Source organism: Meleagris gallopavo, chromosome 20 (assembly GCF_905368555.1).
Source record: "Meleagris gallopavo chromosome 20, MGAL_WU_HG_1.1, whole genome shotgun sequence".
Classification (NCBI taxonomy): domain Eukaryota; kingdom Metazoa; phylum Chordata; class Aves; order Galliformes; family Phasianidae; genus Meleagris; species Meleagris gallopavo.
In genome coordinates this window covers 1605381-1621956 of record NC_139423.1, presented here as the reverse complement: position 1 = coordinate 1621956, position 16576 = coordinate 1605381, and the positions used below count along the sequence as shown (strand labels likewise).

At 53.2% G+C, this 16576-nt stretch overlaps 1 protein-coding gene across 1 annotated transcript; it reads right to left on the bottom strand.

The window, feature by feature from the left end:
* Nucleotides 1-4751: 4751 nt before the first annotated feature.
* PIRT (phosphoinositide interacting regulator of transient receptor potential channels) lies at nt 4752-6978 on the bottom strand. The gene is given in 2 exon segments (XM_019621598.2): nt 4752-6921; nt 6924-6978. Coding segments are annotated over 2 exon segments (396 nt in total). The 5' UTR covers nt 6961-6978; the 3' UTR covers nt 4752-6562.
* Between the last annotated feature and the right edge of the window lie 9598 nt (nt 6979-16576).

Genomic DNA, 16576 nt, shown 5'->3' with positions numbered 1-16576 from the left:
AGGCGAGCAGCAGCGCTCCCAAGTAAACGAAGAAGTCCCAGTAGCTGAGAGGAGCGAGCAGCCCCAGGAGGAGCAGGACCAGCCCCAGCACGTCGCACAGCAGGGCCAGCAGCAGCACCCCACCACAGCGCCCAGCCAACCCATGCAGGGCCATGCTGCAGCCCCAGCGCCAGCATCCCTCCCCGCCCGTGGCAGGAGGAAGTACAAATGTCACAACACACCTTGCAGAACAATCGGGAGGCAGCACGACACTGCTTTAACCATTTCATGGCCCCGCCGTCGCTGCCTCTGCTTCTTCCACAGCAGGACACGGGGCTTCCCTCTCTTTGTTAGGAAACCGAGACATGGGGCTTTTTCTGGAGTGTCAAAATGCACCTCCCTTGCAACCCCTCCCAAAAGCAGGTCTTGCTGGAAAGCCAGAAATCACGCAGCCCGTGCCATCGCCCATCCCTAGAATGGGAAATGTCAGGTCAGTGGTGAATCACTACAGAAGGTGAGACTTCCCAGAGCTTGTCCATGAGCAGCTTGGTGGGATGCCGGGCTGATGCTCTCTGCTCCCCAGTTGCCGCGTGTTGCTGGGGACATCCTTCCTCTCCAGTCAGCACATGATGGCAAAAAGAGCAATCCAGGGATGGCCTCTGTGGGCTGACAGCCACCTGCTGTGGTACCTGCATGCTGAGCTGCACCACCTTGGGGCGAGTGCAAGGCTGGCACTGGGGACAGAGTGATGGCTGATGGCTGGAGTTGGGCACCATGTTTGCTGCATGGGTGCTAAAAGCCACTGGGCTCCTGCCTGCCACACCTACGTGCATCACAGAGCACGTCCCCATCAGCCTCTCCACCCTTACCCAGGCTGCTGCATGTAGGTACTGTAGGCAGCACTGTGCTAATGGCAGTGTGAGCTTCTCCATCCCAAAAACACAGCTCTGCAGGCAGAGAATTTTTTCCTCCCCGCATCTCAGAACAATGAAGGCTTTCGAATATGCAAATGAATAACTGATCTCTTTGTGCATTCTGCTCTTCCAAGGCCTTGGAGAGGAGCTGCTGTTTGGCATCCCAGAGCCTGTCAGCAGTGGGCTGGAGCACAGCAGCTTGCAGGACCTGACCACCCCCTAACAGGAATCCTTGTTCTGTGGTCTTCTTTCAGTGGACTACAGTGACAGTGGAGATGGATGGAAGAGGTTTGTGGCTCTTAAGTCCTTTCTTCCACTGCATTTGGATGAACTCGCTGGAGGGCTAGTGTTGATGATGCTGGAGATACCCTGGTCACAGTTTTACTGATGAGACTGAGCCCTGTTACTTTCTGAAGACTGGGATTTTTGCTTTGTCTTCCTTTCCCACAGACACATCCAGCTCCCATTTTGTTTGCCTATTATCTATCTATTCATTTATTTTTCTTCCAAGGTCATTTTCTTCTGTTCCCTGGATTTCAGAGAGCCCTTCCACATTCCATTAAGCAGTTTTCATCATCTTCAGGAAACCCCTCTTAATGCACCAAGACTTCTCTGCCCCTTCTAGCCCAACTTTCTCCAGTCTCTGATGCCCACAGACATCAGCCAGGTGGGACACTGTACACTGCATCCTCCAAAGCAAACAGCTGAGGTGAAGGTGGGACTGATGTAAAGAGCTGGAGTCAGCCCTGACCAGCCCAGCCCCATGCATTGAAAGGCTGTGCCACCTCGATCCCATCAGACCAGACAGAGTTCTTTTGGGCTGCGTTTATTGTTTAGGGCATGGAAGTTAGAGCAAGAAACCAAGCTGGCAATGGCAGTTCCCCGTTTTCCCCCAGGTTTGATGTTGCATGGCGCCTTGTTGGATGCCAGAAGCCCATCTGGGATTTGCCCTGTGGGAAATGTCCTCATCCGGGTGCAGCTCTGAGGTGCTGAGCTCTACAAGCAGTGCATGTGAGCAGCGATCTGCCCGCGATAGCACTCACGGAAATGCAATGCATGAAATAAAATCACTCCCCCAGGCTGGGAAGGGACCCAGAAGTTTCCAGAAGTTCATTCACCTCCAATTATCAGCTCAGAAAACTGCAGACAGCTGCATTTCATTCCCCAAGATATTGAAAAACAAATAAATAAAATCAAGCAGAGAGCACTGCCTACCTCTTCTGCCTTTTTCTAGCCCAGGTCTGCTGCAGTTGAAAGGATGATGTTAGCAGAGCACGCTCCCGGAGGTGGCCCTGGACAGCTTTGCAGAAGTATGCAGCAGGAGTGAACCAGTTCTCCAAAGGGAACAATGAGTGCATGTCCCTCAGTTACACATGAGCTGGGCGCAGCTGGAACGTGAGCAGATGAATGGAAGCACTCTGACAAAATCTTGGGCTAGCAGGTGTCAGTCAATATTTATTTAACTGCAAAGTCGGGAGGCAAATCCTTAAAACAGGGCATGGAGAGGCTGCTTTCCCCAGGGCAAAGCCCTGTAGTGGGTTCAGCAGGTGAGATCTGGCTCAGACCTGAACCTGCACTGAGAGCAGCTGCAGGGATGGTTTCCAGACTCAAGTTCTCATGTCTCACCCTGCTTCCTACTTTTACAGCCTTGGGGGGCTGACCGTGGTTTTTCTGTCTGCACCCAGCAGGGACTGAGCTCTCTTCACCTTTGCAAACATTTGTCTTTCCCATACCTGTGCTCAGCTTTATAGCAAAGGAAATAAAAGCACTTTCTAATAAAATAATTCCTTGCACCCAGAAAGCAGGCACTGCTTGGGCTGCAGCCAAACCCGGGCAAAACCTCCAAGGACTTTGCCCAGCATCAGTGACACTGGCTAATTCTGCACAGGAGGTGAGAGGAGAGGAGCAGAAAAGGGGAAAACCTTCTGGCACAAACCAAGCTGCTTTTCATGGGCACGGGGAGCACAGACTGCTCCATAGACCACAGAAGCATGCACCCTCAGCCCTGGCTTACACTGACTGAGTCTCTCCATCACAGTTTCTTCAGGAAATATTTTTTTATTGGCGCTTCCCACCTGCTTGCAGGGCAGAGCTGCATGGTGTCCCCCACAGACCCTCTGGGGTCATCTGTGGGGCACTATTACCTACGGGATGGGATGGGGTGAGGATGGAGGAGCTGAATTTCTGCATCTACCTCTGTGGAGCCCTGCAGTCCAGCACAGCCACAACACTGCCTGCCCTGGGGGAGCACGAAGCCCCGCCCACTCACACAGCAGACCATGCCCATATCTGTAAGCCACTCCCATTTCTCAAAGCCACGCCCCTTCATAGGCCGCGCCCCCTTCAAAAGGCCCCGCCCCTCCCGGCTCCATGCCCCACGTGTCTGTCCGCAGCTAATGGTGAAGCGTGACCACGTGGTGTTTGCTGCTGTTCAGGCTGAGTTATGGAAAATCGGATAAAAAGAGGAAAAATCCCAACTGCTGCTGCTGCTAGGGGCATGCATCTGGTGGGGCTGCATGGCATGGAAACCTCTGCTGCATTGAGCCAATGCCTGGACTGACGGACTCTGCCATGTGTGGGTGAAATTTGGTTTGTGCTCGTGCTGCTGAGGACTGAAATAGGAAAGATTTGAGTGTTTTATGGGGGGATTTTCTGGGAGGTGACAGCTCAACCCAGTAGGATGCTGCCTGCTTGCTCTGCAGGGTGCCAAGAGGGGAGCACCTTGGGGAGCGTCCCACCTGCTCCAGGCTCACAGCACTGGGGTCATCCAGACTCACTGGGGAGCATTTCCCCTTCAAACTGTTCTGCAGATGTAGTGAATTTCATAATGGGTTTCCTGTTCTTTTTACAAAGCACGGAAGCAGATCACATTAGATCTAGCTTTAATGAGAGTTGGGCAGGACTGCTGTTGTTGCCTGATCCAGTATTTTCTTCACAACATGTGTCTGGTTTCTTTATTCTGATCTGAAGCATCCCAGCAGGATTCAAACAGGCTGCAGGGGGAGCAGAGATGAGCACAGAGAGCAGCGAAGCTCTGCTTTGTGCACACATGGGAACAGCCTGAAGGCACCAGCACCATGTGTGCAGACCCAGGGTGCCTCAGCTGTGTTCTGTCCCAGCAGTGACAGGAGGAGATGCCCTGGGGATGGCATCTAACACTGGTGCTGGATGTCCCCTTGTTTTTATCATCCCTTTAGGGATCTGCTGTCCTAACCCTGCTTTGAATCCAGAGGCAACTCCCATCTCTGCAGCCTCCCAAGGCAGCGTGACACAGAGGTTCTCTGATCCCATGGCACAGCACAGAGACAAGATTTCCCTCCTCAGAGTCCCTGTGATGTTGGCTGGGCTGTGTCAGGGCGTGCACTTGGTGTCAGCTTCCAGTGAAGCCTTTGTGAACAGCATTTCCCAGTGCTGAGACTGATTTGCACTGCACACATAAATGCAGATCCCACCCAGCCTCTGGGAAGCACTCAGGCATTGATCACTCATACAGTGGAGTGCTCCCACTCTACTGCTGGGCTTCTGTCTGCACCTTCAGCTTCAGCCTGATAATCCAGCTCTGCCTTCAATTACTATTTACCTCTCTGACCCCTACAGTTCAGACAACCAGACCCAAGCTCTGCCGACCCCTGCCTGAGCTATTGCCCTAATCTTCATCTGTGCAGTCTTCATCCCCTGCTGACCCCTTCCTGTGCCACCTGTGCACCCCTTCACACCTGAAGGGTCCCTGGGCAGACCCCAGCACAGAGCCCCAGACCAACCCATGGCCTCAGCCCTCCTGGTCTGCCTCCTGTCACACACCAGGGACAGCCAGCTCCCCTCCCGCAGCAGACACGAAGCACCATAGCAGCAAGGTGAAACCCTTGAGATATTTCTGCTTTAATTAAATCAGATATTCTTGTTATAAATAACCAGCATGGAATCCTGTTACATTTCTGATCTCAGTGACTCCTTATCCCATTGATACTTCACCAGCTGTCTCCTTGGCTGCAAGATGTGCAGTACAGGACCCCAGTCTGTGTCCCCATCCCTCATACTGCTCTGTGATTTCTTCCATGCCAGCCCTGCTGCTCACCTGCTTTTCTGGCTGCAGCTCATCCTTGGGCAGGAGCTTGGGGTGAGCCTGTGCCCACTGCAGCTGAATCAATAGAGAATCAGCCTGGTGCCAAGCCAGCACCAAAAATAACAGCAGTGCACTGCTCAGAGGGATGAATGACTGAGGAGCAGGAGGAGGTTTACTGGATCTGCTGCCAGACCACGCACCTCCAACACCCCATTCACCAGCTGGCTCCAGCGGGGGACACGTGTGCACTGCATGGAAACACAACTCGGGGCTCAGCCAAGCTGGGTCAGCAGGATGTGTTCCTCGAGCACATGCATCTCGTGCCAGCTGTGGGCCAGAAGCTGCCTCTGCTGCTCCCCATCATACAGCACTGCCAACCTTACCCCCACCCTGAGGGGAGCGTCATGAGGCTTTGGGCTGTGGGCTCTTTGGGCCGTATCTGCAGACTAATCTCTGCTTTCAGTGGGTCTCCTGGTGTTATGCGGAGCTCCCAGCATGCCTGTAGTGGCAGCTCCTGGGGATGCGGCATCCAAACCGAAAGGAAATTGTTCTGTCCTAATGCAAGCAGGGTGTTGCAGAGCTGCTGTACACTTTTGTCTTCATTCCCAGGAATGTCCCACTGCTTTAAGGGGGTGATCCATAGGAGGGAGTGGGAATGCTGCATGGAGGTGCAGGTGGGGTCTCCTCTCCTGTGCTCCTCTTCTGCCTCTGATCAGCATCAAACCGTGTCCTGCCCACCCTGGAGCTGGGTTCTCACCTGCATGGGGCTCCAGGCACTCAGCCACAGCTTGCTGGGCTGAGGTCTTCCCAGGTGGGATGCTGTGGGAGGTGAGCTGAGTCCCACTCAGAGTTAGGGTCAGAGTATCACGTGCCCAATTATATTAACCCAGGTTTTGTTGTCCAGACAGAGAGTGGTTTTTTAAACTGGGAATTTTCATTTCAGGTGGAACTGTGTGAGTGCTGCACCCTGAGCACAGAGTGAGCTCTAGCTCATAGCCATACTGCTCAGATGCCATAGCAGGTCTGCACTGTGGAATTCCCGGCCATGGACCCCATGTCTGATCTTCCCAAGCTTTGGTGACTTGTGTTGCCCATCCTGGTGGCCTCTGCTGTGAAGGGATCCGGGACCATGCTGTCCTGCTGCCCCTCTCTGTAACTCTGGAGATACCTCCTTGGACTTCCCATTTTCCAGACGTGAAGTCCAGTGCTCACAGCAGCTTTACCCACACCGTGGTGGGTTGGCACCTCTCCACTGCTGTGCCCTACAAAAGCTGCTGACAAAGGCTGCCAGAAGCTCTGCTTTCCCCTTCATGTGTTGGTTTGGTCATTGCATGGCACATGTTGGGTTGGCCATTGCACAGCATGTGTTGGGTTGGCCATTGCATGGTGAGGTGATGCAGGGCACTGGGCTCATCATCAAGTCCTGATCTCTTTTTTTCTGGGGTTCCCTGGGCAAAATACAAAGTTCATTTTCATGCTGGGGATGGTACAGCATGTTCTGTTTTATAGGGAAGGGATTGGGATAAATTCCTCTAGGAGAGTACACGAGAACGCTTCTTTTTATGGCTAACATGAGGAGTGGGGTGGGGGCCTTCCCGGGAGGTGCTCAGCGGTTGAAGAAGAAGGACCTGAGGCTCTGCAGGAACTGTGACTTCTGCCTCTGCTTCTGCTTCTTGCGGATGATGGGGATCCAGACGAGGCCACAGACAAGGAGCATCAGTCCCATGGATAGGAAAGCAGGGCCGCACATTTTGTACACCTCGTTGTTCTTGATTTCGAAGCACGACAAGGTGGTAATGACTGTCCCGAAGAGGAAGACGGCTGCTCCGACGGACATGACAATGATGGGCTTGTGGTAGATGTCCCACTTGCTCCTGGAGGTATTGGTCCAGACAGACTCGCTGCGGGAGCTGATGCACAGCGTGCTGGCCGTGTTGCTGGTCAGCAGCTCCTTGGATGGGGGGACTTCAGGCTCCCATTAGGGCTTGGGGGGGGGTTTTCCATGACGGCGGGATCTGAGGAGGAGACCTAGGATGGACAGAAGAGAAAGAGCAGAGGACTGGTGCTGGAGGATGGACTGAGTGCTGTCCATCTAGTCATCAATGAGTGCATGCCCTTGGCCAAGTTAAAGATTGGGGGAAGCTTGGTGCCTTGCTGCGGGGAGAGAAGAGCATCACAACTATATGAGCAGCACATTTAAGGACTGGCAACTGGATCCTGCAGGGAGGAGGGCTGCCTGCCTGTTGTGGGAGTCCCACTTCCCACCCACCCCTAACCTTAACCCCTGCCCTGGGGCAGGTCACTTCCTTCCAGCTTCTTTACCCAGAGGTGATGATGCCCTGGCACTGCTACCCAGAGCTGTAGGTGCCCCATCTCTGGAGGTGCCCAAGGCCATGGGTGGCCCCTGGGCAGCCTGAACTGGCTTGGGGGAGGGGAGACAGCCCATGGCAGGGGTGGGTCTGGGGGGGCTGCAGGAGGAATCTCAGCTCATGCCAAACGCTGTGCTGTGCTTTGCAGTGCTGGGGTCAGCCCTGCGGCTCTCTCAGGCGCCCTGCCCCTGCATTAGATTTTCACCTACTTGAGGAGGAAATGCATTTTCCCAGAAACAGCATGACTTTAGCATGGGGAAATCATTATGATAAATGGGAAGTGCAATGCATTATGTTAACCACTGTTTCATCGGAGCAGGGGAAAGCAGGACGTGGAGCTGGCAGGGAGCGCCCGCAGGGTCCAGTGTGCTGCAGGGCTGGGCATGCTGAGCTCCGCTCTAAGCACCGTGCAGGCTGCGAGCCTGATGCTGATCCAGAGCAGTTCATCCAAAACCCTGCCCAGACCCTCAGGCACAGCAGGCTGAGAGTTTGCTCCCAGGAAGACGTGCACCACGGGTGCTAGCACACTGGGTTTGCAGGTTTGCATCCTGCTTTGCTATGGTGAGGTGCAGAGGAGATGAGTCCAGAGCCTGGTGCCTCCAGCCCATTTTTTGCTGCTGCTGCTTTATGCTAGCGCTTCCACCACATCGGTGCAGGCACACACAGCTACAGAACTGCTCCAGAGCTGAGGTCCTAATGATCCCTACCTGGGCCATTACCAGCAGGTAATCCCTAGCTGGGCTGTGCTGGGCCCTGTGCCCACCCCAGGGTGCTGACACCTCCCTTATTCCTTTCACCCATGTTCCCTTCCCAGGTTTGTGGTTTATTCTGATGTAATTTTTTCTGTTTACCTCCACCACCAAAACACTCAAGCACTGCTGCAGAAATGCAGACCTGGTGGCACTGACATATTTTTGCCATTTCAGATTTGCAAAAATTGGACCAACAAACAAAAACTAAAAGCAGAGCTCAGTGCTTGTATCCCTCCCATCTGCAGCTCTCCCCTACTCTGTCAAACCAGGAGAGATGGGGCAGAGCAGGGGACTCATCCTGCCATCCTGATCTGCTATGGCTTCTGGTGACTCTTCCCAAGATTTCCTCCTCCACAGTCCCGGCATTTCTTGTCTTTCTCCTATTCTAGCATCCATTGTGCAGGGTTTTTATGTTCAAGTCACTGTATAATTTTAATTCACTCAGCCCTGTCGTGCTGCCCAGGTCCTTGCCTGCAGCCCTAGCACTGTGCCCAGCTCCCAGCTCCCTGCTCATCGAGGCCCTGCTTCCCACTGGGATACACTGAGCCCTGCAGAGCGCCTTCCTCTCCACTTTGCAGAGATATAATGTTGGGCTCCTGCAGAAACCTTGCTCTTCCCTCCAGGCTTTTGCACTAGTCTGCATTTGTTTTTCGCTTTTATTTTCTGGCATAACCATTCCTCTCACCACAATTTTCAGATGCTGATCATTTTTATAGCACTTTGCATGAGGTGCTGTGTAGTTCCCTTCTGTTTGCTCAAGAAAGGTTTCACTCTCTACACGTGGCCAGGAGTTTAGTTGCAAGCTCTGCATGTATCTGCAGCTCTTGGGAGAGCTAATGTGATTTCAGCTCCTGCTCTGCCCATACTCCATCCCTAATTCATCCCAGATGTGCTCACATTGGAAGATGCGTGATGCTCATACTGAGCAGCCCAGCAGGATAATGCTATCAGGTTTCTTCCACATTTTGAATAATTATTGTTGTAAGGAGAGCGTCCGCAGATGACCATTTGCTGCCTTGCAAATGCCTCCAGAGCACATCTCAGATATCATGGCTGGCTACTGCTGCCCCAGCTCCTGCAAGCACTGCTCATACTGAGGTCTTTCTCTATCCTTGACAGAAGGAGGAGTGATGCTTTCTCCCCTTTTGCTCTGCCACTGCTTTGCATGCTGATGTTTGAGAATCCCATTTGCTGAGGACCCCAATAAAACCGGTTACATGTGATTTAATTTTCCTGCCCATCTATGTGTTCACACAGGGGCAGCTCTCTGCTCTGTCTGCAGCCACAGAGGCTAAAAATCCTTCTGATACCTTCGAGTCTGGGAGCAGCACACGAGCAGCCAGGACCTGAGGTGCCACAGCCAACCTGCAGATATGAACTGAGCTCCTCGGAAGACCCAAGGACATGCTAAGGCTGGATCTAGTCCCACAAGTCCCCAGCCTGCCCATCTCCTTTTCCCATGGGGAAGCAGCTCTGATTCTTCAGGAGCTTCTTACACATTCCTCTTATCTCAACACCTAACAGCTGCCCCTGTTCCCTCCAGGCACAGCAGAACATCCCCAGCCCAGACAAGGACATTTTTGGGGCATGGCTTTTCCTGATGTCCTGAGGTGCCTCAGTCTGACTCTTGGCTGTGCCCTCTATTTAGGACCCCCCAAGGGACAATTGTGGGACCACGTTTGCTGGGACGAGGGACCAGATGCTCCAGAGAGTCCATGTGGGATGGTGGGGTGGTTGGGGAAGGAGGCAGCGTGGACAGGCACATGCAAGGTCTTAGCAGAAACTTGTCGAGATGCCATGCCTCAGCATCTATCAATCAGTTTCAAAAGTAATCAAAGTGAGGTGCATATCAGTGAGCCAGCATCCCCAGGGCCCTCTCAAAATGAGGAGGGTGAGCAGTGTGAGACCCCCATGGCCAGGGAGGCTGAGGAGCACCCAGCGGAGAGGCGGGTGGGGGTCACACAGGGGACCTGGGGGGACCGAGCGCCAACTCACCATGCTGAGCTCTGCTCCTGTCTGGCTGCACTGAGCATCCCCCGATGCACAGAAGAAGCAGCAGGGAGCTCAGGGTGCTCCACTTCCCATCACCATGGGTCAGCACGGAGAGGGACAGATCCCATTGGGCTCAGCAGGCTCTGCTTTGGGAGAAGAAGGAGGTGTGTCAGCACAAAGCACCCTACAGCCCCATCCTCCCTCCTGCCCTTCCCGTACCTCTCCATGGCCGGTGCTGGCCTTGTGGACAGGCTGGCTCTGCTCTGAGAACAGGGCTGGGGAAAGGAAGCTTGGCGGCAGGGGATCACACACCTCCTCCAAGCCCCACCACATCCGGGATGTAAGCCAAGCTGGAGCCAGTGTCCATTTGCTGGTGTGGTGGAGCCAGGTTGGGCCCAACCTCCTGCATCCCTTGGGAGCAGCTTCTCAGCATCGCCCGGAGTTCGGCCGGCCCCACCGATGTGCTCAGAGCCTTGATGAGCAAAGAGCACTCCTGAACCTCTTTTTGGGGCTCAGCAAAAGGATGGCCCCCACCCTTATTATGCTGCATCCGTCACCCCAGAACCAAACCCATGGAAATCCATCCTACTTACACGGGGAGGGCGGACGATGGCTGCCCACCACTGGCAGTGGCACAGATGGAACGGCTGCAGCAGGGCACCCTGCCCTCCTTATCCAGGCTCACCTTCAGCCCTGCAGCCCTCTGGATGTTGTCTACTGGGCTCTGTTGAGTCTAATGAACGGTGGAGCATATCCCAGCTCTGATGAGCTCACCAGCCCATCAGGATATTGGTTAACTCTTTGTTTCCCTGCCTTGGGCTCTGACTTATAGGCAGCTTGCCTGCAGGGTTTGCTAAGAGGCCACAGCTTGGAGGCAGTCCAGTGGCAGGAGGAGCAGGGTGGGTCGGTTGCTGGAGCAGGGCTGGATATGCTGCCTCAGGCTTTGAGCACCAGCAAGTCCCTGTAGCTGCTCTGGGTTGTGGTTGCCGTGCTTCCAATCAGGGGATGGTAGCCAGTGTCTGCAAAATACTTGGAGGCTCCTTGCTGAGACATTTGATAGATGCAAGACATAAGCAGTTAGCTATTAATTAACATCCTGAACCCATTATTAGGAGAGGGAGGGAAGATGAATTCACGGATATACTTTAAAACCTTCTTACATCATTGTGAATCCACCTGCTGCAGGGAAAGGATCCAGCTTGACACAGGCATTGCTGGTGGCCAGGAGCACTGATGGGGCTGTGGCCATCCCTCTGGGCTCTCTGTTGGTTTAGTGCTGTAATGGTGGTACCCAGAGCTGCACCAGGGACACAGGCAGGGAGCAGGGTGGGGTGGAACGGGTCAAGAAAATGTCACAGGGATCGACAGATCTTGGGTGGGCTGTGGGATGGGTGCAGAGCATCCCAGGGCAGTGCATGGGGCTGGAAGGAGAGGAGGAGGGCTCAGAAGGGCTGTGGGTGGATGCAGCTCAGTGGGGCATAGGGAACTCAGGAAGGAAAATCAGGGAGTGTCTGGCAAAGTGAGGTCCCTCAGCTTGACACTGTGCAAACCTTTGGCCAGACATGTGTCGGGTTTGGACCTCATCAGCAAGGGGCAATGGGCTCACAGACCAGGGCAGAGGTGAGGTGAGCTCAGCATCCTTGTCCATCAGGACTGTCCACATCTCTTGATGGGAGGTGTGTGCGTGTTAGCTGAGCACGAGGGCCAAGCCCTAGGGGATGAGATGACTCCACTGCCCTTTAACCTGAGAGCCAGCAGCCAGAGGAGCCTGGTATTTTGGGAGCATTAGATGGTAAAAAAGCTCTTTAGAACTGGGAGGGATTTGGATTTACTAGTCCAGATTCAAGAGAGTAGATTATTTGTCTTAAAGAAGCAGTTAGGGGAAAAAAAAAAAAAAAAAGATGGGAAATCTTCATGTTAGCCACTCTGCTGAGATTAATTCCCCACTCTGCTCCTGCATCAATTCCAGGCTGACCAGAACTGGTTCTTCCCCCTGGGAGCATCCAGCCCTGTGCTTCAGCCCTCTCCCATCATGTGCCCCATTTCATTTCAGCCCCCCCATGTTCACCCCATACTCTGCAGAACTTCTGGTTCCTGCATCCTGCCCAGGGACTGACCCGTGGTGAGGGGGCAGGCAGGGGCACAGTGCCAGGCTCCAAGTAGGGTCACAATCAGAAGTACTTTTGGAACATGGAGCCCCTTTTTGTCAAAGTAATTTGGCCACGACTCTGAGGCCGAGAGAGGTTGTGCCCCCAGGTATGTCTGCGTAATGGGGAACATCTCAGTGAGTCATCTGTGAATGAAGTGAGAACCCTCGCTGCTTTGTCCCTCATGAAGATGCTGGGGGAGAAAATCAGCCCGAGGTGGGACCCCAGGAAGGACCTCACCCATGGGAGCCCATCCAATCCGGGTCTCATCTCACAGCCCCGCACTCGGAGCTGGTTGACATGGCCGCTGCTCAATTCTCCGTCCGTGGGCTCCTGCTGCCACCTCGTGGGTCTGAGGGATGGAGGGACTCCGTGCGGACGTCCGGCTGGAGGGGAAAACGATAATAAATATATATATGTGTGTAGATATATACATATATCTATACAAAACAAGCAATGCCCAGCGCACCACACAGTGACCGATAGCAGCCAGTCCCCCAGCAGCAGCAGCAGCTCCCTCCTCCCCACCCTAACACGTATTGTTCAGCATGGCATGACATGCTATTCATGGGCCGGTTCGGCTCAGCTGTTCTGGTTTTGCCCCCTCGTAGCTCCTTGTGCATCCCCAGCTCCTGGCCGGCAGGGCAGCACAAGGAGCTGGAAAGTCCTTGGCTTAGTGTAAGCACTGCTCAGCAACAGTTCAAGCAGTGGTGTGTTATCAATATTGTTTTTTACTCCTAAATTTAAAACACAGCATCATACCAGCTAAAATTAACTCTATCACAGCCAAAAGCAGGACATGGGGTGATGTGACTCCCTGTGGGATGCTGTCACCTTGGGTGCATTGCGTTCTCCATTTGACTTCTCTTCGGTGAAAGGGGAACGAGGATTTCATTCAACTGTCAGTCCCTCTGGGTGATGAGATGTGGTCACCAAACCACGCAGTGACAGCAAATAAAAGCATGGAGCTCAACTCGACTCCTGGCCAGGACAGGTCCCATTGACCCCCAGCCATTGTATCCCACATGAACACATGCTTGGGTCAGGGCTGACACAGTGAGCCTATTGACCTGTTCCTGGCTGGGATGGAGACTGTGCAGCCACAAGTGGTGTGTTCAGATAGATCCAAGCAGCTTAGGCAACTTCAGAGGTGCTTGTGGTCACTTGCATTGCTCTGGGTTGGTGTGCTCAGCAGCACAGTGGTGGATGGTAGGATTGGATTGGGTAGGGTAGGGTAGGGTAGGGTAGGGTAGGATAGGATAGGATAGGATAGGATAGGATAGGATAGGATAGGATAGGATAGGATAGGATAGGATAGGATAGGATAGGATAGGATAGGATAGGGAGGGTAGGGTAGGGTAGGGTAGGATAGGATAGGATAGGATAGGATAGGATAGGATAGGATAGGATAGGATAGGATAGGATAGGATAGGATAGGATAGGATAGGATAGGATAGGATAGGATAGGATAGAGAGGGTAGGGTAGGGTAGGGTAGGGTAGGATAGGATATGATAGGATAGAGAGGGTAGGGTAGGGTAGGTAGGGTAGGGTAGGGTAGGGTAGGGTAGGATAGGATAGGATAGGATAGGATAGGATAGGATAGGATAGGATAGGATAGGATAGGATAGGATAGGATAGGATAGGATAGGGAGGGTAGGGTAAGGTAGGGTAGGGTAGGGTAGGGTAGGGTAGGGTAGGGTAGGGTAGGGTAGGGTAGGATACAAGACTGATTAGGCAGGAGATATCTAGCACTGCAGCAGTTAAGGACACACAGCAGAATCTCCCGTGTCTCGGAGGTGGCTGTGGACATGATGGCACAAAGCCCCTTGTATAACCTGACTGGGCAGCTCTGCTTTGCTGCACAGAGGCTGTTCCAGCCCTTTCCATCTCATGGTTCGATTTTCATCCTCTAACTGGTGTGTGCTGGTGGCCAGGTCATCCCTCTTGCTCTACTGCTGGTGTTGCTGCTTGATGGAGGGCTCTGCATCAGCTCCTGGTGCCCTGAGAGGCTACATCCATCATAGCCACAGTGTGCTATGTAATACAGTGTGCCCTGAGGATGGAGGGTCTCCCACAGCCCTTCTCTGACCTTTCCCATGCCAGGATGAACACTCTGAAAGGCAGGTATGTCCTGGGCTCTTGAGGCCTCCATGGCACTCACTCATTGCCTAGAAAGTGGGCAAGGACATTCATTTCAGCAGATGGGTGGAGATAGGTCTCATGTCTGCTCCTCCCTCCAGCCAGATCCCTGCTGGATAGCTTCTGTCTTTTTCCATCTCACCTCAAGCAATCTCTATGCACCTTACTTAAACATCAGCAGCAAGGCTCTATGCTCTCTGCTCCAACTGGTGGTTTCTCAGGAGATCCTGTTGTCTGCACCAGAGTGAGGGAGTAGGAAAGTCCCTTTCCACCACTTCCTAAAGGAAGGCTGCATGGTTCTGGAACCTGCTTAGTGATCTGTGCTTGGGAAGCTCCCTTACATCTCCTCTAATTTCCTGCCCTACGTCCATGATCCTTTCTCACTCAATATCCACCTTTGCCCAGGGCAAACATGGAGTTGGTGTTTGAGATCCATGGTGAAAGTCCTTTTCAATTTTAGTGGAGTCAAGGGAAGCGAGTAGGGAATAAAACAGATTCCTTCATCTTCAATAGAACCAGGGTGAGATGGGAGTGACAGGAGTCCAAACCTCCTGTCCTAGCCTCAGGAACGTGAGTGGCATAGGAACATCCATCCACAACACTCTCTTCCCCCAAATCAATGTCTACCCCTAAGCAATGCTCCTGCGCTCCAGCAAGCCATCCAGGGGTCTGCAAGACTCATAGAGACAGGTAGAAGGGATCTGTGATCTGGGCTATGCATGTTGCAGCTCAATTTCCCAACTTTGCCACAAATAATGTAAGAAATCTCTTTATTTGGTTTAAATAAATAAAGCCAACACTCTTTCTCCATGGGAGAGAGCAGAGACCTGCACAGGAGGTGCCTGGGAAGGGGAAGGGATAAGGAAGCTGTTCTGCTTCCTGAATGTCCATTGTACTCAGTTCCACCGGGGGAACCCATACCTCTGCCCTTGATGTGATGTCACTTTCCCATGTGCAGCTCATGGATAAAGGGCTGCTACAGGGTATGGCCAGGCCAAGAAAACATCACACGTCTAGGGACCAGGAGGAAGCTTTTCTGGACCCTGCAGCAGTAGATGGTGCTGTTACCCTATCAGGAGCTGTGATTGCATCCTTGTGCAGAAGCAACTGAATTCCAAACTGGTATCTTGGGAGTGCTGTGTTCAGTACAGGACTCTGGCAGGAAAATCTGCCCTCCCCGAGAGCCTTTTTCAGACCTTCTTCCCCACTCCCCGGTAGTATAGCTGTCACAGCCTGTGATGCTGCAGACAGGCATCACTTCTACAGCTTTGCCTTCTGAGACTCATACTATGCAAGCATCCCTATTGCATACGTCCCAGGACACAGCATCCCTGTCCCTGGTATTTGCCTTGTGACAAATGGAGCTTGCATGGCCCAACAGGGGGTGACAAGTTAGCCCTGAGCATGCCAACACTCAGGCACATCACCTCCCTCCCCTGGGATGCAGCTGAAACCCAGCCTCCAGCAGTGGCACATACAGCAGCTGTGAAGTGTGTGCTGAGCAAGGGGAGGGCATTGTTTTCTTTGCCACAAAGTCAATTAAAAAATTAGTTTTGTGATAATAAAGAGACATTTTTTCCATAAGCAACATTGCACTTGCCTCACGGGGACCAGAAGAGCCAGCACTGTGGTCCTCTGAGAGATGTTTCAGCTTTTCACCAATGGCACAAGCAGAAGGGCTGCAGAAGCTCGTGGTGAGCTGTCAGCAGCTTCAGCCTTTCCTCACCAGATGTCGATGCTGAGAGTCCCAGTCTGGTCCACGGGGACCAGAAGAGCTGGAAAATGGGTGCTTCATTCAGTGTTGCTTGCCACTGAAATCTCCTACGAAAGAGCAATGTGAGCCTGAGTCTACTTCCTTGCTGCTTTCCCTGCTGCCAGTGTCCTGCTGCAGCTCCAAGCCATACCCCCAGCCTCTGCATTAATAAAGATCAGCTTTCCTGCAGATCCAGAGTGGAAAATACTAGGGTCGAAGGGATTTGGATGCAAACAATGGCCATGCAGCACACTGAGACCTCAGCTTGCTGAAGCCACAACCCTCTGTGGCAGCACGGTGGAGATGCTCAGAGATGCTCAGGTCTTCACCCCTGAACTGGCTGCAGGGACTTGGTCAGGATGGAGAGGTGTCCATACCATGGGGATTCTTGGTTTTGCTCAGGGGAGATCTCAGCACCCCTCAGCTCACACCAACTGCGCAGGCTCCTGCGCCAGTCCCAGCCCACC